General features: G+C 43.8%; 1 protein-coding gene across 1 annotated transcript in view; it reads left to right on the top strand.

Moving 5' to 3' along the window:
• Positions 1 to 524: 524 nt before the first annotated feature.
• LOC147717229 (keratin, type I cytoskeletal 19-like) overlaps positions 525 to 20,130 on the top strand; it is a 28,403-nt gene continuing 8,797 nt past the window's right edge. Inside the window, exons 1-5 of the mRNA XM_086924179.1 lie at positions 525 to 1,114; positions 6,823 to 6,905; positions 16,281 to 16,437; positions 18,338 to 18,499; positions 18,605 to 18,730. Coding sequence (XP_086780305.1) covers positions 611 to 1,114; positions 6,823 to 6,905; positions 16,281 to 16,437; positions 18,338 to 18,499; positions 18,605 to 18,730 — 1,032 coding nt within the window. The 5' untranslated portion in view covers positions 525 to 610. The remainder of the gene's footprint in view (positions 1,115 to 6,822; positions 6,906 to 16,280; positions 16,438 to 18,337; positions 18,500 to 18,604; positions 18,731 to 20,130) is intronic.

Below are 20,130 nucleotides of genomic sequence, written 5' to 3' on the forward strand. Positions count from 1 at the left end.
GCGGGCCTGACTATCACTGAACTGAGGTCGAATGTTGAAATGACAAAGGGGGTGCCTTTTTGTATACACCAACGAATTGTCTGCCATCTTCCATGGGAAAGAAGGACATCTGGCAAACGGCATCGACAATGATACAGGCTATTTAAAATGGCAGAGGGCCAGCCAGCGATGGAAGCCGTACTTTGCCCGGTTAGATCTCTTGTAGGGCTGTTCACAACTCCTGGCCCCTCGGTTTGAGGGAGGGGTGGTGCGGAGAAATTCTGAAGTATTTCGAAGCGCAGGTTTCTGACATCGGAGCAATGCATCAAAACTGTAGCCCTGAGCGAGCTGCCTTCTCCTAACAGTCGAAAAAATGCACTGTGCTGTGCGCATCTGTCAGGAAGGAATGTTTAAAATACCAATGGGACGCTTGTCAATGCTTGCCAGTGTTGACCTCCTTGTGGAAGGTGCAGGGTGCTTCCTGGGGGCACAACTTGCTCCACTGCGACGCCCACTTTGCAGACTATAAATGTGGTGATGGTGGACGAAGAAAGCTGCACTCTGGTTCTCCTGAGAAAGCTGTGCCTGTAACCCTTTGTGCGCCTGTCCAGTCTCTTTCCTACCTGCCACCATGACATCTGCATTTTCCAGACAGAGTGCCTCTTCCTGGACCTCCTTTGGCTCCTTTGGAGGTGCCCAAAAAGCTTTCAGCATCGCGGGGGGCGGTGGATCCGGTGGCCTCAGGATGTCCGCTGCAAGCCTGGTTTCATCTGGGTCAGGTGGCGGCTTCGGCTCTGGTTTCGGGTTCGGATCTGGTGGAGGCTTTTCCGCTGGTGGCGGCTCCAGCTCCTTTGGGGGCTTTGGTGGTGGGCATGGTGGTGGCTTCGGTGGTGGTTTTGGCAGCAGTGCTAGCGAATCCTCCTCCATCCTTGGCGGGAATGAAAAGCAGACCATGCAAAACCTGAACGACCGCCTGTCCAACTACCTTGATAAGGTGCATTCCCTGGAGCAATCCAACACCGAGCTGGAGCGCAAGATCCGAGAGTGGTACGACAAGCAGGGGGCATCTGCGTCCACCGCCTCTCAACGGGACTATGGACACTTCTACAAGACCATCGAAGAGCTGAGAGCCAAGGTATGGTATGGCATGCAGGAAGTATGGGTCGCGTAGGGGCTAGAAACTCCATCTGGAGACCCATCTGTGACTATGTGCTTGGAAAGCTGATTGAATCAGGATTGCGTCTCTTGTCTGGTTACATCGCCATGTTTAATAGTGAGAGTTTTCTAATCTAGGACACCGTTCTATGCTACTCATCGGGGCAATGGAATAGTGAAAGAGACCCTGGGTCTGTTGGCGTTAACATGCCATCGGTGCTAGAGGAACATTTATTCTCAATAGAATTGTGTGGTGTAGTTTAAGCATGAGAGGCACAAAAATTGGGAAATTAATAAAGAAACATGAGCTGGGTGAAATGACAGCTACCAGTGTAGTGATAAAGGGGCCATACAGTCGGTTCTGATGGCCCAGTGGTCCAATGCATGTACTAGTGGGGTCTGTGTTTGAAATACACGCTGTTACAGATACAGCTTATATTATATTGAACTCTCTACCTAAAGCATGCCTTAACATTGACGTAGACGCAATCGTTTATATACACAAAACTTGGGCTGCATGGCTTGCTGTCCTGGGGAAACAGATCTTGGCGTAAGATTAATGGCAAAAGGGGAAAATCAGAGCATATAGTTATAAAGCATAAGGTTTTAAATGTTAAGTTTGAAATGCAATTTTACAGATCATATGGCTTCAGGAAAAGAAATTGGACCTTTGACCATTAACACAAGCTTTCTTTACCAGGACGTGGCACCAGCTCCCAGACTAGCTCTTGAAATGGAGGTTCGATATCAAACATGCACACGAAAAAAAGGGCTTGGCAATGGCCAGGGTCGAATGCATCGCCAGGTTGAGGCCATAAGACAGTTTTAACAGGACACAGCAGAAAGAAATTGTCAAAAAGTGAACTGGATCACAGTTCTTTTATATTCGGTCACCGACCTTTGAAATGCAATATCTGCCCCACAGACGAATTAGAGAAAATGCCTTTGTTTTGTGGGCCCTTCACTACCTGAGCGACAAAACATGGTCTGGGGAGATTTGGACTGCACGTGAGATGTGTATTGGCTACCAGCAGCCAACTGGAACGGTCCTAACATAGGGACATGTTATGGTTGATTGAAATAGTAGCCAACCTTTTAACTAATTAAAATAATGCCATGTATTTGAGTCCTTTCGACTGGCTACTGGCACTAATTAGAACAGGCATCTTTGCCAGCGAATCACTTCCAGGCAGGCAATTGCGCAGCAGTCCATGCAGCGCTGACTCAGATCATTTCGCAGCAGCTGTCCGTAAATCACTCTGAAATTACTACCATTTAGAGAAGTGATCTACAAATTTGTTATTGCTTTACCCCCCCCCCCCGAAAAATAAAAAACACGAGCCCCCCGTTCAGAATGCGACACTAATATTTTATTAAATTGGCAATGTTTAAATATGTCTAACATGACTGTTAAAGGCTGTTACCTCTTTCTAAAACGCAATCAAATATATGATTGCAACATACTATTCTGGCCAGGCAGGCCCTATTAACGTGTATAATCCCACAGTATGATTGTTAGAAATGGGGATGGGGTTTTTGAAAGATGTTTGGAGTCCCTTCCCTTTTGACACACACTCTCGGCTATTATATGTAATTGTATATTGATACTTGGGTAGCGCACTACTTACCCGCAAGGGTCTCAAGGCGCTTGTACAAATACCACTGTGGAACCCATCCTGGCTTTCCCTGAATGGCGTCCACTCCTGGGCACCTCCAAGGTGGAGGCCAGGCATCCTTAGCGTTGTGGAGATTAAGCAAGCTATTGCCCAGAGTTGCAGAGTGGGACCCCATGAATGGAATAGGCACCGAGGCGAGTGTTATCAGGTCCGTGGAATTGTTTGAGCCTAAGACCCGCCGAGGCGGGGAATTGAACCCTGGTCCCAGGCCAGACCTCTGCATCAGGGTCTGCCGCTCTAACCATTGAGCCACACTTCACACGACAAAAGATGTTAGTGATGTCCCAGTAGAGAGTGGCTAACTGCCACTCATTCCTTTCCACTTTAAACAAAGCACTGCTATCAGCATAATGCTTGTTTTGAGCCAGGCGCCCTTCCTGGGATCACTTTAGGGTCCTCCTGCGGGGGCCCGCCCACAAGTTTGAAGACCGCTGATTTAGACCTTTCCTTATTATAAGCCCTTTGTAGATTGAAACTAGGGTGAGTCGTCCCATGTTTTTGCCAAGACACTGCTGAGCTGGCGCACTCTGCACATAGCAGAGGGACACAATTAGTCACGGCCTTCATTCGAGTCATATTTTGCTCTTCTGTTGACAAAAAATTGTAGCCCTTCTTCTATGTTTTCGGTTTTTTAAATCTGCTCATCCTAAGGCAAACAGAGCATGAAAAAATGGAAGATTCCTATCGGACTGTGCTTCCACGTACCACAGACTAAAAAGAAAAGAAGTCCAGCACCTTAATTTGATATATAAGTTTCCAGAATTGTTCACACTTAAACGCTTTTAAAGTAACTAAACAATAATTTCCAACTACAGGGTTTCTCACTCAAAGTTTTGCACTAAATGCTTTACAAAGTACAACTTCCAAGATTCCTATTGCAGAAATGTGTTCTGGACAGGCTGCCACACTTTTGAGTTGGCTGTAATAACACTTTAGACATGCTGTCTTAGCTTCTCCCTTGGTAGAGCAAGATATACCCTAATCCCTGCTATATAGATGTACACAGCTGATAAAACAGGTTATTTCTTCGCTTAAGGCTGTTTGGTCTGAAGACACCACAATAATGCACAGATCCCCACCCCTTTAGGAGTGCCGTTGCGGGGCTTTACCCATGCTGATTTGTGGAGGATGTGCGAAGGGCTGAGGTTGAGGTAATCTTAAGAATATATATATATATTTTTAATTGACAATAAATAAGCTTGTACATATGTTCACGCTTTGTCTTCCTTAAAATCAATTTGTACTAAAGCGAGTGATCGATTTAATTGCTGCTGCAAAGATCTGCAACCTGTAACCCAGATGCAGAGTCATCTTGGGCTTTCATCCTTCTAAGAACGATCAAACCTCGAGTGCCACTGAGGAGGACATGAGCAACAACTGAGAGCCAGTTCTGCCGGTGGTGTTTAGCCACACGCAGCTGATCCCAGAACTTCCAAGTTCCCCACGCCATGCATGCATCCATTTGTAAGTACCTCGTGGAGTCTAGGCCTTTTCTTTGCATTCTGGGACGTGTAGTCTTGTTAATCACATTATAAAGCTAGGACTACAAGCACCGAAATGCAAAGAAAACACCAGACTCTGAGCAGCGAGTCACGCATGTTTCTGGAGTACTTAGCTGCTTTTCGTGTTGCCCCCAAATTAGTCTTTCCAGAAGTGCTCGGCTGATGTGCACCTTGAGTCTTCAGGGAGTGAGCACTGGGTTCACGTCACAGGGTAAGAGGCGGAGCAGGGGAGAAATGGAGCAGATGCGGGCCAGAGAGATAAAACATGTACTCTGATGGAGTGCTGAACTAAAAAGAAAAAAAAATAGTTTCCAGAAAGTAAGCAGTGGAAGGAAACAATTCATGTCATCCAATCAAAAGTCTAGTAAAGAGCCAATGCTTCTTTGAAGGGTCACATGCAAGAAGGAGAGCCATTGAATAGGAAGCATACACATGAGACTGACAAGAAAGCAAAGCAAATGTAAGCAACAGACTGGCTCAAAGATTTGTACGTTTAATTCTAAAAACAAGATGTGGCTACAATAAAAAAAACTGTTTAAACAAGGAATTCCAGGCCCAAATATTATTATTTAATAGAGTTTCTTCACCACCCCCAATCATCTTCCTAGGACATTTGCTTTATTTTGTAGATTCCAGAAAAACGTTTAACTCTCATGTGAGGAGGTGGAGGTAAGAAGCTGCACTTACTTAATTTGAAGGGGAACGTACCTCCCCTTCTCAGGAGAGATAGATAACACGCTTTTAATGGGAGAGTTCTTTTCAGTGCGAAACAGGTACTGCAGGATAGTGAGTGCCTGCCCTCCTATGTTTTAATTTCATACACTGGCTATTATTAAGGTTACCAGATGACCCATGTCACCAAAGACACAGGACTCCACTTCTGGATTTTAGTTTAGCAACCTAATGCCTTCTGGGAGTTGTTGTCCTGGTTTACTTCAGTTGATTGAACTAACCTGCCTGAAATCTATGATTTATAAAATAAAAATAATGCTGTACAACGGTTCAGAGTGACATACTAATCTTAGCTACTATTATTGTTGTTTCTGTGACATTCCTCTCATCCGACTCCGCAACAGCCTTCCTTTCTTTCAAGTTGAAGGCTGATCCGACACTTTGTGGGGAGCACCCGGGGATGAGGTCACATTCTTTCAGAAGTACTTGAATCAGAAAATGGTGGCTCTAGTTAATGTAGCAAACTGAATACTTTTAAAATCCTTTTATGTACATGTACACGGAGCGAAACACAGTGACTATTTTTTTGAAAAGCCGGTGCATTACTTCTAACCCTGGGCTATGCACTACGCGACGCTTGCGCTACTTCGCACTACGTGAACTGCACGTAGCACAGTGCAAACATGCGCAGTGTAGCGTAGCGTAGTGCAGCTCTAATTTTTTGCTTGCTTGTGGTCCTCAATGTCAAGTTGGCGACCGCGAGCAAGCAAAATGACATCCCGGCAAGACTTTTTCCTCATTCGCGTCAGCAACATCAAGTTGCCAATCGCGAGCGTGGAAAATAAACCTCCCGGCGAGATTCTCAACGTGGAGAGGTCAGATTTCTTATTGCGAGTGGTTGCGTGTGCTCACGACCGCTCGCGATGAGAAACTACCAGTCCGCGTTGAGAAAGCTGCCGCTCGAGTAAAAATCTACTCGAGCGACAAAAAATTACAGCTCGCACTGTGCAAGATGCCATTTTCAATGATTGCACAGTGCCGGATGCTTGTCCGCACAGTGCAATCATTGAAACGGCATCTTGCACAGTGCGAACAGGGTACTACGCAGTTTGCGTAGTGCTACGAATAGCTCGCATAGTCCGAAGTGCACTTTGCGTACTACACCCAGCCCTAATTACTTCCATGGTAACATTTTCATGCGAAAAAAATGTTTAAAAAAATTGCAGAAAAGTCAAAGTGAGGCCTAAAAAAGGAGTGGCTGAAAATATCAACACAACACCTTTAGTTTTTGAGGCGAATTTCCTCCTCCACGATATCATTAGAAAGAATGTGTCTCATTTTGACAATCATTTTTTTTTTTAAAGCAATTTTTTAAATATTTAATTGGCTCAGAAAGCAGACATGCTTTTTTCACAATTATCATAAAATAACTCGGAACTGTTGCATTTCAGAAGGCTTTCTTTACAGGTAGAAAACATAGGACCCTTCGCATTTATCGCTCATGTAAATAGACCACTACATGCCAGGTATAGCCTGCATGACTGACTCTTCTCCATAGCTTCCATCCATATTGAAAGCTCCTGGATGATGGTATAGGGTAATCGCTCCAATATATCTAGAGAGGAAGATGTATGCTAGCAGACAATACTGTGTCATTGTTTGCCTCACATGGCCTCAAAAGTGACCAGCAGGTGAGTCTTGTCTTAAGGCCTGTCAATACTGGAAATATGCAACTCCCTCTTGGCATCAGCAGTCAAATGCTGGGGTCACTGAGGGTGCAGGCAACATGGGACACTCATACAACATAATGATCAACCCTTCTTTCTGCTCTTTTCTAGATCGCAGAATCCACCACTCATAAGTCCAGGGTTATCCTAGAGGTGGACAACACCAGGCTGGCAGCTGATGACTTCAGGCTGAAGTGAGTATGATTCTCTCATTCACTGTTGAACTTATGTTTAGGTACATAGTGCTACTAGGAGCTATTACTGCCACGGAGACCACGAATAAAAGGTTGGATAACTGGTACATGGGTGATAATCGAGAAGATTTGACACCGCTCGCACCATTGACTGTATCCAGGACTATTATTTTAATAGAATGAATGTTTGAATGTAAATTCATACAGCATATACCTAGCAACAAAGTAAAGTAGCGTTTTATAAGAGAAAGATGCGCCTCAAGAAGTGGGCCAGTCAACTAGACTCCATCCATGCTCCTTAGATGCAACCAGCTTTTCCAGGGTCAGAGTTCTGTGCCCCATGTTGTCTCCTTAAGCCTCCATAAGCCTTAGGATCTAAAAGGGACATCCAGTGAATGACTCTAAACCCACGCAAAGAAGGTGAGCCTTCACAACCACTTAGTTTGAACAATTATTTTGAATGGAACAAACGCAAATTAATCCGTTATTCCTAGCCTAGGCTAGGAATAACGGATTAATTTGCGTTTGTTCCATTCAAAATAATTGTTCAAACTAAGTGGTTGTGAAGGCTCACCTTCTTTGTTTAGCAATAATCGGCCCTGCCTTCCTTCCCCAAACCTTGCTGGGCCAATCCCCTCCTATGAATACTCTATAGAGCGAGTTGTAACTCGAGTGGGAGCGAGACACCTTGGTGTCTTTTTCCACGATTACCTCGTCAGCGGTGGACTTGTCCACTGCTAACATGGCAGATAAGGACACATTATCCTTTTCAGAGGATCACATTCGCAATCTAATTGCCTCTTCCCCCTTTTCGTCTTTATCCTTGAGCACCTCCGCAAAACAGCAGAACGAGGTAGACAAACTTACAAGGTTACGTAAAAAACATATTAGGACAGAACTACATGGATACTTTCTCCTCCAGCATTTACAGGCAGGCACCATTCCCTGGGGATTACAGGTAAAAAACATCCCTGTAATTTTCACGGAAGATTCTAATTATAAGAAAGGGTTCAGCTGCATCAACACGAAATGCAGCCGAGATTTGATGGTGCACACTATTGAAACGGCACAAAGACTCTGTAGTGAGGAGGAAAAGGAGATTGAGGAGTTATTGAAAGCTATCTCTGAAAATCCTACAATATCGGATGCAAAGGCATTGATTGAGAAAGTTGAGAAGGAAATCACCACTTTTAAAGACCATACAATCAATGTTAAAACCACACAGTTTGAGAGAGATTCTAAAGCATTCAAACTAGAGCAGGTATATCCATTCCTCAAGGAAGATTATTATACAACAACAGATTCCAGACGAGCCTTGACTTCCTTTCAGGGACGGTCAAGGAATCGATTCATTGGTTTTTCTGACACGTCCTCCTCTGATTCCTCATCTGACTCACGACCTGGGCAACAAAATAGGCAAGGGAATACCAACCAGCCTTTTTTAGAAAGAGGCCAACCAAACCGAGTGCGCTTCAAACAACCTTGGGCGATGCGAACAAGAAACAGGCAGTACAACAACTAGAACAATTAGAGCAATCCACAATAGTCAATCTCTCCAATAAACAATTGTCTATGGATGAGAGGAGTGTTCTTGCTTTGGGTCTGAAGTTTGTCCCTAACAAACGCACTGACTTTACTAAAATGAAGTTAGAGGCACTAGAATTCTGTAGAAAGATCAGATTGAAGTCTTACTTTGCGGGAGCAGAGGTGACTAAAAATCTTGAAATAACCGGGCTAAGAGTAAAATCCAAATTCACTCCAACCATGAACTTGCCTAAACAGATCTATGCCTTCGAGCAGGCAATCCTCTCATCTATAACTAAGCTGGAAAAAGCCAAATGTTATGTCAAACATAACATCTCGAAGGGACAATCAGTTGCTATCCAAAATCTCAAAACGGACAATTCAATCATCATCAAACAAGCTGACAAGGGCGGGGCTGTAGTAATTTGGCCCCGTACCATGTACCAGTCCGTTGGCAATACACATGTCAAAAATCTGGAATGGTATCGACCAGTTAAGGAAGACCCTGTCCATGAGATTTCAGGGAGAATTAACAATTTGACTAAAGAAGCTCTCGAACAAGGTTTTCTTGGCCCCAATGAGTTTGAATTTCTAAATAAAAAACATCCGAGGACACCGGTGTTGTATTTTTTGCCAAAAATACATAAAAATAGTGCTAATCCCCCAGGCAGGCCGATAGTTTCAGGCTGTGATTCAGCACTAGAGCCAATATCTAAATATATTGATTACTTTCTAAAACCGTTTCTCTGTGAAGTACCATCATATCTCAGGGACACTACAGATTTTATCACGAAAGTAGAGGGCACACACTTTAACAAGGAGACACAGCTAATGGTGACGATGGACGTCACGTCATTATATACCCAAATCCCTCAGGACGAGGCACTTGAGGTGATTGAGGTATATCTTGACTCCAGAGAAAGACCCCATAGGGTGCCCACCTCATTCATTCTCTCTTTGGTTGAAATTTCCCTCCGCATGAATTATTTCAAATTTGAAAATGAGTTTTTTGTACAGGTCAAAGGGACAGCCATGGGCTGTCCTTATGCGCCGGAAATGGCTGTACTTTATATGGCCCAGTACGAGGAGAAATTCATTTTTAACAATAATCCTTTCTCTGACAAGATACTACAGTGGTTGAGGTACATAGACGATGTCTGGCTCCTGTGGCAGGGGAGCCAGACTGAGTTGGACCTATTTCATAATTGGGTCAATTCACGTCATGTTGACATCCAATTTTCATTACAATCAAGTAATCAGGAAATGACCTTCTTAGATGTCTCGATTAGATGCCAAGAGGAACAACTCATCACTTCACTGTACAAAAAGCAGACAGACAGAAATACCATATTGCATTTCAATAGCTCTCATCCCCAGTGTTTAAAACAAAACTTACCCTATGGCCAACTGTTACGAATTAGGAGAAATTGCACTGAGATGGGGGATTTTGATAAACATGCTGAACTTTTCTGTAAAGAAATGGAAGGGAGGGGATACCCCAAAAAACTGCTTAAACACTCGTCAAAAAGAGCAAGATGTACACCGAGAGAGTCTCTGTTAGAGAAAAAGATTAAGCCAGACCTTGATAAACTCGTCTGTGTGACCACCTTTGGCCCCCACACTAACAAATTTCGACAAATTGTCCTTAAAAATTGGCATTTATTAGAGAACCTTCATTGCCCCATGCCCAAGCCCATTTTCGCTATGAAGAAAAACCTTAGCATTGGGCAGCAACTGATACGTGCCGACAGCTACATCCCTAAACCCAGAAGTAATTTGACATCACAATGGAACCTACCACCCATTGTGGGCCATCATCGTTGTGGGAATTGTGTTGCTTGCCCTACAACCCTGGAGGGGGAGGTCTTTGACCATAAAGGAATTTCTTGGAAACATACCAACTTTACTAATTGCAAAACTAAAAATGTTGTTTATGCAGTGCTTTGCCCGTGTGACAGGGTGTACATAGGCAAAACGAGTCAGCAAATCAACACAAGAATAACCCAACATCGGTCGCGAATCAGGAAAAAGGTCCAATCGGCACCGATGGTGGAACACTTTGTGAACCAAAATCATAATGAAAATCAGTTTAAGTGGACTGTGTTGGCCACAATTGACTCAAAACATGGATCAGTGTGCGTGGACAGTGCCTTACTACGCAAAGAGGCGTACTTAATCATGAAGTTCGACAGTATAAACACAGGGTTAAATACGATGAGCGAACTGAATAGGGTATAATCAACTTTTTGGAACCCTTTTTCCGATCATTTTGAGTATGGGTGCGACCGTCCGGCGACTAGCGATATATTAAACAATAAAGCTATCAGTCTGTTAACATTTATGGACCACAACTCCCATAATGCACTTCCATGACTAAGTAGCGTAGCTCCGCCCCCGCCACGTGACCCCAACCAGTAGTCTCCAAATGGTAACGAAGAAGGTAGCAGGAAGGTCGGTCCTCACCTTCACGGATTAGGAGACATTCAGTTCTGAGATTCAATCGCAGTGTAAAGGTAAGCGCCTTTCGCCGCTTTTATTTAACAACGCACATGCTGACTATTCCGCTTTTCGAGTGGATGTTTTCTACAACCCGCATTCGTTTCCCTTTTTCAGAACTTTAAAATCGATGCTGTCCCGCACCCGCGTAACCTGTGATAAAAGTACACTACCCATTCATGTAAGTACTGGCTTGTTGAGCGCTTCATGCGCCCGTCAGCAGTCACATGCAATTGTGTTAACGTTAGGCTTTATTCTTCACCAGAGTCCATGTGAAACTTGCCACGTAGTCCCTTTGAGCACTGAGAATTGGTGAAGGGTCACCACGCGTGAGCCTACACGAGGTAAACCCCGTCTATTATTAAATCTTCATTGGGCACCCAGTTTGTCTTTAAACTGACTTAGCCTCTGTCACCTTGTTAATTACAGGTGAGCACTGCATAAACGCTGAACTTGAGACGCATAACTCTCGCTGGTCACTGACCAGGTATGAAGTATTCTTTTACGTCTAAATAACTGCTTTGTGTTATAGACTGTTTGGGAAGATTAGTTTCAATTAGCTTTTTTGTTCTTTTCCTGTAAACAGTTGACTCACTTCCTAAAGACTCATCCAGCCCTGATGAGAGTCCGGTAATTCTAAAAACCGAGACTTGAAACGCGTCGGCCACTATATTAAGTACAGCTTGAATCCTGAATGACAAGAAATCTTTTGCATCAATTTGTAATTGTACTCATAACAGTTGCATTTTTTGTGTTATAAATTGTGTAAACATGCAAGAAAAGGTTTCATTATGTTTCAACTGTTTTAGTCAGGTAGTTGATTAGATCACTATACGCTATTGTGATTGTTGTGGATAAAAATTGTGATTTTTGCGTATCTTTTCTTTAAATGTTATAATTGATTTGTTATCTGTTTAGTTGCTTTGTGTTTTCTAGCAGGTCATCATCAAAATGTATTCTCTGTTGAGTTGATTACATGTCCTTTTCTTTACAAAAATGTTGAATAATTAAATACTAAAGTAGCCTAAGTCAAAGGCTAGGAATAACGGATTAATTTGCGTTTGTTCCATTCAAAATAATTGTTCAAACTAAGTGGTTGTGAAGGCTCACCTTCTTTGTTTAGCAATAATCGGCCCTGCCTTCCTTCCCCAAACCTTGCTGGGCCAATCCCCTCCTATGAATACTCTAAACCCACGCAGGCATCATCAAAGTAAGGAACCTTCTAGATAGCCTATTGTTGGTGGTTGATAGTGTTGTAGGACTTTCCTTTTCTCTTCACTTGCTGGGCCCTTTACAGTCTAATCTCAGAGTGAGGAAATGTGTTCTCAGGGAGGTTGACAGCTCATCCTTTTCACTCTATTAGTCCTCTTCTTTGAGGTGTTCCTCTTTAACCTCTTCACTGCGGCGGCTATTCCGCAGCAGTGCTAAGGGGGGGGGGGTATGCGCCGATGCTGGTTACGGAACCGCTCCGTCACCAGCCGCGGTTGCGCTGTGCTCATGACGGAGCGGTTCCGTCAAGGCCCTGCCCGCTCAATAGAACGTGCAGCGCAGGCGCGGAATCCACGCCGTGCAGGCGTGCCGAGCGGGCCGTGACGGAACCGCTCCGTCATCTGCAAAGCGTGACCGCGGCTGATGACGGAGTGGTTCCGTCACCAGCAGGGGAGGGGTTAAAGTTGTCTTAGGCTAATGTTATTTCCAGTGCCCCCAAGGAACTCTTTGTAAATCAAAGTGCCCAGGTTTGATTTCAGGCTTCGATATGCGAGCAGTGAACATGCAATTATATTGCACTGTATTACAAAATTTATAAAATGCTTATTACCCTTATTAAGTCTGGATGTCAAACTGTGCTCCACTGGTGGAGTTTTCAGAGTTTTGCCAACTCCGTGCTCCGTTAGGAACGCGGAGTTCAGGCAAAAACGTCGACTCTGCGGCCGAGCGGAGTTAGCCCCTGCACCCATGCCCAAAGATTAGGAAATAAACACTTACTTGCTCTGGCGTCTCCGGGCTGTCCCCCTCCTCGCCGTTGTCTCCTCCTCGCCGTCCAGTCAAAAACCCCTATGTTGTACGTCTCTGGAGGACTGCACATGCGCGTGAGTGCACGCACATACAGTCCTCGCAAGATGTACAACAAAGGGGTTTGCGCTTGGTGAGGACGGCGAAGAGGAGACCATGGAATGGAGGAGGGCAGCCCGGAGATGCCAGAGCAGGTAAGTGTTTCTTTCCTATTTTTTAAAAGTTTTTTAAATGTAGTAGGTGGAGGGGAGTGGAGCGGAGTTCCATTGAGTTTTTTCCAACTCTGTGGAACTCAGCTTAGTGGCACTCTGCCACCTCCGCCAACCCTTAACCATTATGAGAGACACATAAGCACTTGTCTACATGGACAGCACACAACAAGTGTGGCTGGAAGGGCATTGTCTTTGTTTTTGATCCTGTGTGTTAAGCAATGCAACATCTTCCAAGGCAGCACTTCAGTGCTTAAATGTTAAAAGTGCCAATGCCCTCGTCAAGGGACCATGCAGCTTGTACAACCCATTTTTCATGCCAGCGCTGCCAATGAATGTACCATCACATATACTAACCCTTGTTCTCCTACAAGTGTCGCAATTCAGACTCTTCCAGAGCCCCAAATCAACAAAAATGGATTGAGCGGCAGGATTAGTCAGTCAGTCAGTCAGACCACTTTATTTGATTAATTAAAATCATAAAAGCACAAGAACACAAGACAATACAAGACATAGGGCGATAGATAAATGTAAGCAATTTCTACACAAATGTATAAATAATTTAAAACTGGAAAGATATATCCAATAAGAATAGTTACATGATGTTAAAATTCAAAGAAGTTCAGGGTTCAATCATTAAAGGGAATCTTTTTCTCCTGAGGCGAACAGCAGCAACAAGAAAACTGGCGATATTAAAAATGTTCCAGGTATTGTCTAACAGTTGAAGGTTCATTAAGGCTGGTCTAACCTGTAAAAATCCCTTTCCTCTCAGGAGCGGAATTAAACACTTCTTCCTAACATCAGTGTAAAAGTCGCAAAACATTATAAAGTGCATGGTATCCTGGTTTGAAAAGCTGTCACAGTTACATGGAGCTATATCTTCAGGTTTACACCACCCTGAACGATTGCCCAATGAAAAATGGATCAGGTTAAAACGAAAGCTGGTCAAAAGCCAGCGGTGGAAGAGTTCACAATTCTTAAGTAGGGCTCAATTGATGGCAGGTATTAGTCATTTTTAAAGTGAATAAATAAACAACTGTCCTTGTGTTCATCTCTAAATTTGACAAACAGCACCATCACATAGCAGACTGCCATAGGTACCAATAGTGACAATTAAGTGCTGGTTCGAGCATCGAAAACAGTCTCAAATTAAGCATTGAAGCACTCACTCCACTGCAGAATCCAAGGTTGGGACAAAGCATACGGTTCCTAGACATAAATGGCGTTGGCTGGCTACAGGGAGCCAGATAGGTCAGCTGAACAAAAGGGCCTTCGTTACTGGTTACTGGTTACTGGTTACTGGTTCGTGGAGCATTGCAGAAATCTGCACCAAAGATACATTGTGCAGTGGAAGTGATACGTTGCTTCCAGAAACTGGTGAAGCTGCAGTGCACTGCTGCATCAACGGCGAGGATTCCATCCACAAGACTTGCGATGTGAAGTCCGGTGTCTGGGATGCGACGCTCAGTAGGGTTTCAAGCTTCGGTTCCGAGGAGCAGCGAGGCTACAATGCGGATTCTGACAGTGTCCGCAATGCTGCCATTGACTAGAGATGCAAAGGCCTGCACATAGGGTGCATCATTAGTGGTGGTTCCGAAGGCGATGTGGGTTGTGGCAGAAATGCAAGTCTTTCGCGACTGATCTAATCCACGCAGCAGAAAAGATGTGTCGGTTCTGCTCAGGGTTGTACTGCGCAGCAGAGGAGATGCGTCGGTTCTGCTGGATTCACAGGCTGGCAGAACATCTTAGTCTGACTTTCAAGGATCCAGGACTTGATTGGTACCACTTGGAAGGGCAGACTCACAGACGACAGAGTCTAGGTACAGATGCAAGATTTTCAGCAGCCTGTTATGACCCTGAAGATTCAGATCAGGAGGTCTGCCAACTAGCCCTTGGGGTCACTCTGGGCTCAGAGTTCATGAGATGGAGGTCTAGTCCTTGTCACCCAGGCAAATGGAGAGCATGTCCACACAGCAAAGCAGGAGTCCAGCAGAGTGCAGTCCAGCTTAAGTGCCGTCCTTCAGCAGCACAGTAGTCCTTCTTCCTGGAAGAGTATTCATGGGTCCAGTAGTGTACTGAACTGATGGTGTCTGAGGTTCATCTTTTATATCCTGGTGTCCTGCTTCTGTCTAGGTGAGAGAAGCTCCTAGACAGTGGCTTTGGAGTACAAGGAATTCCCTGTCTCCCCTGCCCTAGCTACAAGCTGGCTGAAGTTACACTGTAAAGACCTTTGTGTGAGGGCAGGACACAGCCTATGCAGGTGTAAATGAGTCAAAGACCAGCTCCTTCCTCCCACCGTGCCAGTGATGGCCCAATCAGTCACACCTAAGCTCCCATTGTGTGTGACTGTCTAAGAGGAATACACAAATCCCACCTGTCAACTACACCCAGTCAGGTGCAGAGAAATGCTGCAGACACAAAATGGCTAAGGCAACTTTCTAAAAAGTGGCATTTTCCGACCTCATCATAAAGTAAAAAATAGAAGAAGGAAGGCAAATGTTTTGGGGGAAGACCACCCTAAGGTCTAACAATCCTATTTTGCACCTCCTTGAGTGCTCCTTCTACGGGCCTTTTGCACTAGTTCCTTGCTTTTTCAATGTGCAAACCCTAGAAACTTGTGCTGCATGACCCGCCTTTTAAGATGCATACTTTGTTTTTCTTTTCTCATCATACTACTGAATATTCCTGACAATATGAGACTATGCAGCATGAAGTCATTTCACTAGACCCATAAATGATTACCACACTAAGTGACTGCAATGTGATAAAGCACAAAAAATTGTATTAATAAATGGAAAAAAGTCAGTAAATATATGAAAACAAAAAAATGCGATTGATTGTTCATAGAACAGACGTGTAATCAGTGCAATAAATGGGCAGGTACTGTCAGGTACCAAGTATCTGCACTTCTTTAATTTGAAAGAAAGGGAGAGTACCAGCACTTCTCAGCAGAGACTCAATTAGTATTCAGAAGCAAACAGGTGTCCTGGGATTGTCAGAACTGAACTTCCATTTCAAGCACTGAGTATAATATGATCAGTGGTAAATAATGCCTTGCAAATAACACAGACGGGCATGCCTGGGGAATTTGAAGATCTCAAACCAGCAACGAATATCCCCTTTGTTCCAAAAGGTACGAGAATGAGCTGGCCATGCACTTGAATGTTAAGGCTGACATCGATGGGCTGCGCAAGGTCCTGGATGAGCTGACCATGTCCAGATCTGACCTGGAGATGCAGATCGAGAGCATGAAGGAGGAGCTGGCCTACATCAAGAAGAGCCACGACGAGGTACCATCTTTATTCACATTTTTTCTGTTCATTCTTACAGGTCGAACCTGGCTGCCAGGGAGCAACTATCACTTAACAGAGACCATATTCTTGTGCTGCTAGTACATTTCACAAGTGGGGTGCAGCTGACTGAAGATTATTTTGTGTATCTGTGTTCTAGTGTATGTATTTACCTTTCTAGGTCCAGTTTCATAGCTCCATTCTCTGATCACTTATTGTCGTCATTCTTTAAAGTATATAGCGAATAGGGGTTTGGCTCAGACTACAGCACTATTTCTTTTTCATCTCATGCTGTTGGCTGTTTGGTGTATTTTTCCACCTCTCTTGGAGAGCTTACATTGCAATGGATGACGAAGTGTATTATATCTAATAAATACACTGAATTATCACACATCGAATTATTATTTAATCTCGATTTTTGCATTATGTTCTTAGTGCATCAGGCATGTCTCTAACATTATTAGTCAGAACTCTAAATACCAGTCTGACCTACTGGCTTTGCCACTGCCTATTGCTTTTGTTACTTTATCTTGGGCTGGAATCACAGCACAGCCCTCTTCTCAGTGGCTTTTAACTCTTTGCATGCAGCAGGGGCGAGCTAAAGTTCTGCCTCATTAGGCATAAGGGGAAAGAGGCTGAATGCATGGAGTCGTTCCACATGGAAAGCCACACAATGTGTGGTCCTATGCCTGCAGGGATAATAATGCATAATAATAATAATAATCCCAGTGCCAACAAGATGACGTCTTAGTTGGATGTCCCTTTAGTTACAGCCTTTTTTGTGTGTTCTGTTATTGCAAGGCACAAATGGCACAGACATCCAATTAGTCATTGTGTTTGCACTTTCGTTGAGTGGTGTTTCTACACTTAGGAACTTTTCACTCCTAGGTTAGGCCAGTGTGCTGTGAATCACTGGTGGATGTTCTCGGATTTCATAAGCCCTTGTTACAAGTGACACACAAATCCTAATTGAGGCGCAAACAGACTTTATGCCGGAATCAGGATTAGGAGTTTTGTTCAAAATTCTCCCAGATTATAAAAACATCCGTGGGAAAACTGCAAGATTCCGAGTTTTTTTTATCCCCGAGCAGGGTAACCTATGGCATTTGCAGAAAAACTCCGTGATCTGTTAGCAATCTCAGGATGAGATGGTACTTTCTATCTTGGAAATGGCAAACCCCATATCATCAGGGATTCCCAGGAGAATTACCGGCAGCCAATGTCAGGGTTTTTGACCTCCATGGTAGGTTCAGCTTGATGGACTAAACAAAGAGAGGTAGATTATTATTGCAAATGTGTTTCCTGTGCCTTTAGGTAAAAGCGAAGCATCCATGTGTGCCTTTTTTGTTTTGCATGAAATCACTGTTGTAGTTCACACACTCAATGACTTAAATGTGCAGTTTTTGTTTTCCAATATAGCCCTTTATATACTTTATGGGAAACAGTCCTAGATTTTGTGTACAGAGTTAAAGAAAGACACTAGCCTTGAAGTTCACATTATGGGGTTTATGTTACATGTTTATTGTCGTTTGGTATGCAAAAATGAAGATAATTTCAAACATCTTGTTAACAAAATATGTCACTAACAATGCTTCCAGATAATTCAACTCATTGATTTGTCCACATGTGCCAAGACAAATTACAAGCTGTCTTCAAAAGACAATGGAATCTGCATATTATTTCGTGAGCCTAATAGAATTAGTTTTTTTTGGCATGAAATATTAATTTCCACTAAACTTTTCATGAATCTTCTTAAACAAAGTAAGTAGTTTTGTTGATGCCAATTTTAATCAGCTTAACTGCCCTACTTAAGTCTTCCCGTCCAGTACCTGATATTAAAATATGCTACAACTACTTGACGGGCTAGGCCTCACTTGGAACTGTGTGTTCTTCTTTGCAGGAAGTGGGTGAGATGAGCACCCATGCAGCTGGCAAGGTCAGCGTGGAGATGGACGCTGCTCCAGGGGTCGATCTGACTAAGGTCCTCGCAGAGATGAGAGAGCAGTACGAGTTCATGGCCGACAAGAATCGTAGAGAAGCCGAATCTGTTTTCATCGCATCCGTACGTTGGCCAACTCAACATCTCAACAGTGGACTGTCAAAACAAATGACTTACTCCAGTCTAATTTGTCTTTCATACCTCCCTCTTCCACCCCTTTCGTTATAGAGTCAACAGCTGCAGAAGGAAGTCATGGCCAGCGTCGAGCAGGTGCAATCCGGGAAGGGCGAGATCACCGAAATAAGACGCAGCATGCAGGGCATGGAAATAGAACTGCAGTCACAGTTCAGCATGGTACGCTACCGCCATATCTATTGCACTAGGACAAACCTGGATCCATGGCCAATGACTTAGTCTTATGCTGGAGATAATTTCATCCTATACCACCAGGACATTGGCATCTCCAATGGCTCCATCGTATATAGCCTGCTCTTTGGCACCTTCAATGGCACCATTCTACTCTAGCAACTGTGTCTCCATCACTGCCACACTCTTGCCACCTCCAATGATTCTATCCTATACTACTTGGCCATTGGTGTCGCAAATTGATCCATACTATACTGCAAGGTCATAGGTGTCTCCGACGACTCCATTCTGTACGCCCTGACATTGGTGTCATCAATGCTGCATCATATATTACCTTGCCATTCGTGTCTCCAGTGTCGGCATCCTATACTGCCGGATTATCGATGCCTAAAATGGTCCTTTCCTATAATGCCAGGTTATTGAGATCTCACATGGTTGACTTAATCTAATTATAGATTTCCTTTAAAACATTTTACTGATTTTGTTTTCATGGAATGAGATGCTGAGAGAGCATATCCTTCCAGATATGCACATCAATGATGAGCAAGCGTTTTCATTAATCGCTTACTGACAGAGTTCTTCAAAAATTCTCATTTAGAAACCAGCATAAAGTATTTTCGAATATGTTGGTCGTTTTGTGCCTTCACAAGTTTGTCTCTGCATCATTTACATCCAGCTATAAGCTACTAGTAAAACAAGCTCAATTACAGGCTGAATAATCCCATGTTCTTATAATTGACCGTTTTAATACAAACATATACGGCCTGCTCTTGAAGATGGAGAATATGGCATTATTACTGCATGCATGTCTACTAACACTGTGGAGAAACTGGTGGTAAACGGTTTCTGCTATTCAGGGGGGTATCACAGGTCCCTGAGGTGAAGGGGAGTGGGGGGGCTTCAATCTTTCTGGGGGCACCCTATCCTTCAGGTGATCCCATTCAGCCCAAGGCCCATGAATATCTGTGAGACATGGGAGACTCATGGGACCCTCATCACATTCTGTAAGGGAGCATCATTTTGGGTCACGCCACTGCCGCTGTTAGTTTACGCCAGTTGTTAAATTGTGTTAATTACCAGGAGATGTAATGGTATTAACATTACAGCTCCCGACAACTACACCACATTGATAAAGCATCAGCATGGTTCTAAAGAGGGATAAATTGGAGTTTAGAAGGGTATATTTCCCATTGTATTTGTTCATGAAATCATCAGTCAGAAAATGTTGCTTAGTGAAGATGGAGAATAGGAAATGTTGCCTTTCAAAAATATTGAACAAAATCAAATGATGATGTTGATTGGTGTTTTTTCAGCATATTTATTAGCCCTATTTGGCAGGAAAGTGTAAAGTATTATCCAAGAGAAGAGTGAAATAAGGTCAGAAAGAT

The sequence above is a fragment of the Lissotriton vulgaris genome, chromosome 5 (genome assembly GCF_964263255.1).
Source record: "Lissotriton vulgaris chromosome 5, aLisVul1.2, whole genome shotgun sequence".
NCBI classification, from domain to species: Eukaryota; Metazoa; Chordata; class Amphibia; order Caudata; family Salamandridae; genus Lissotriton; species Lissotriton vulgaris.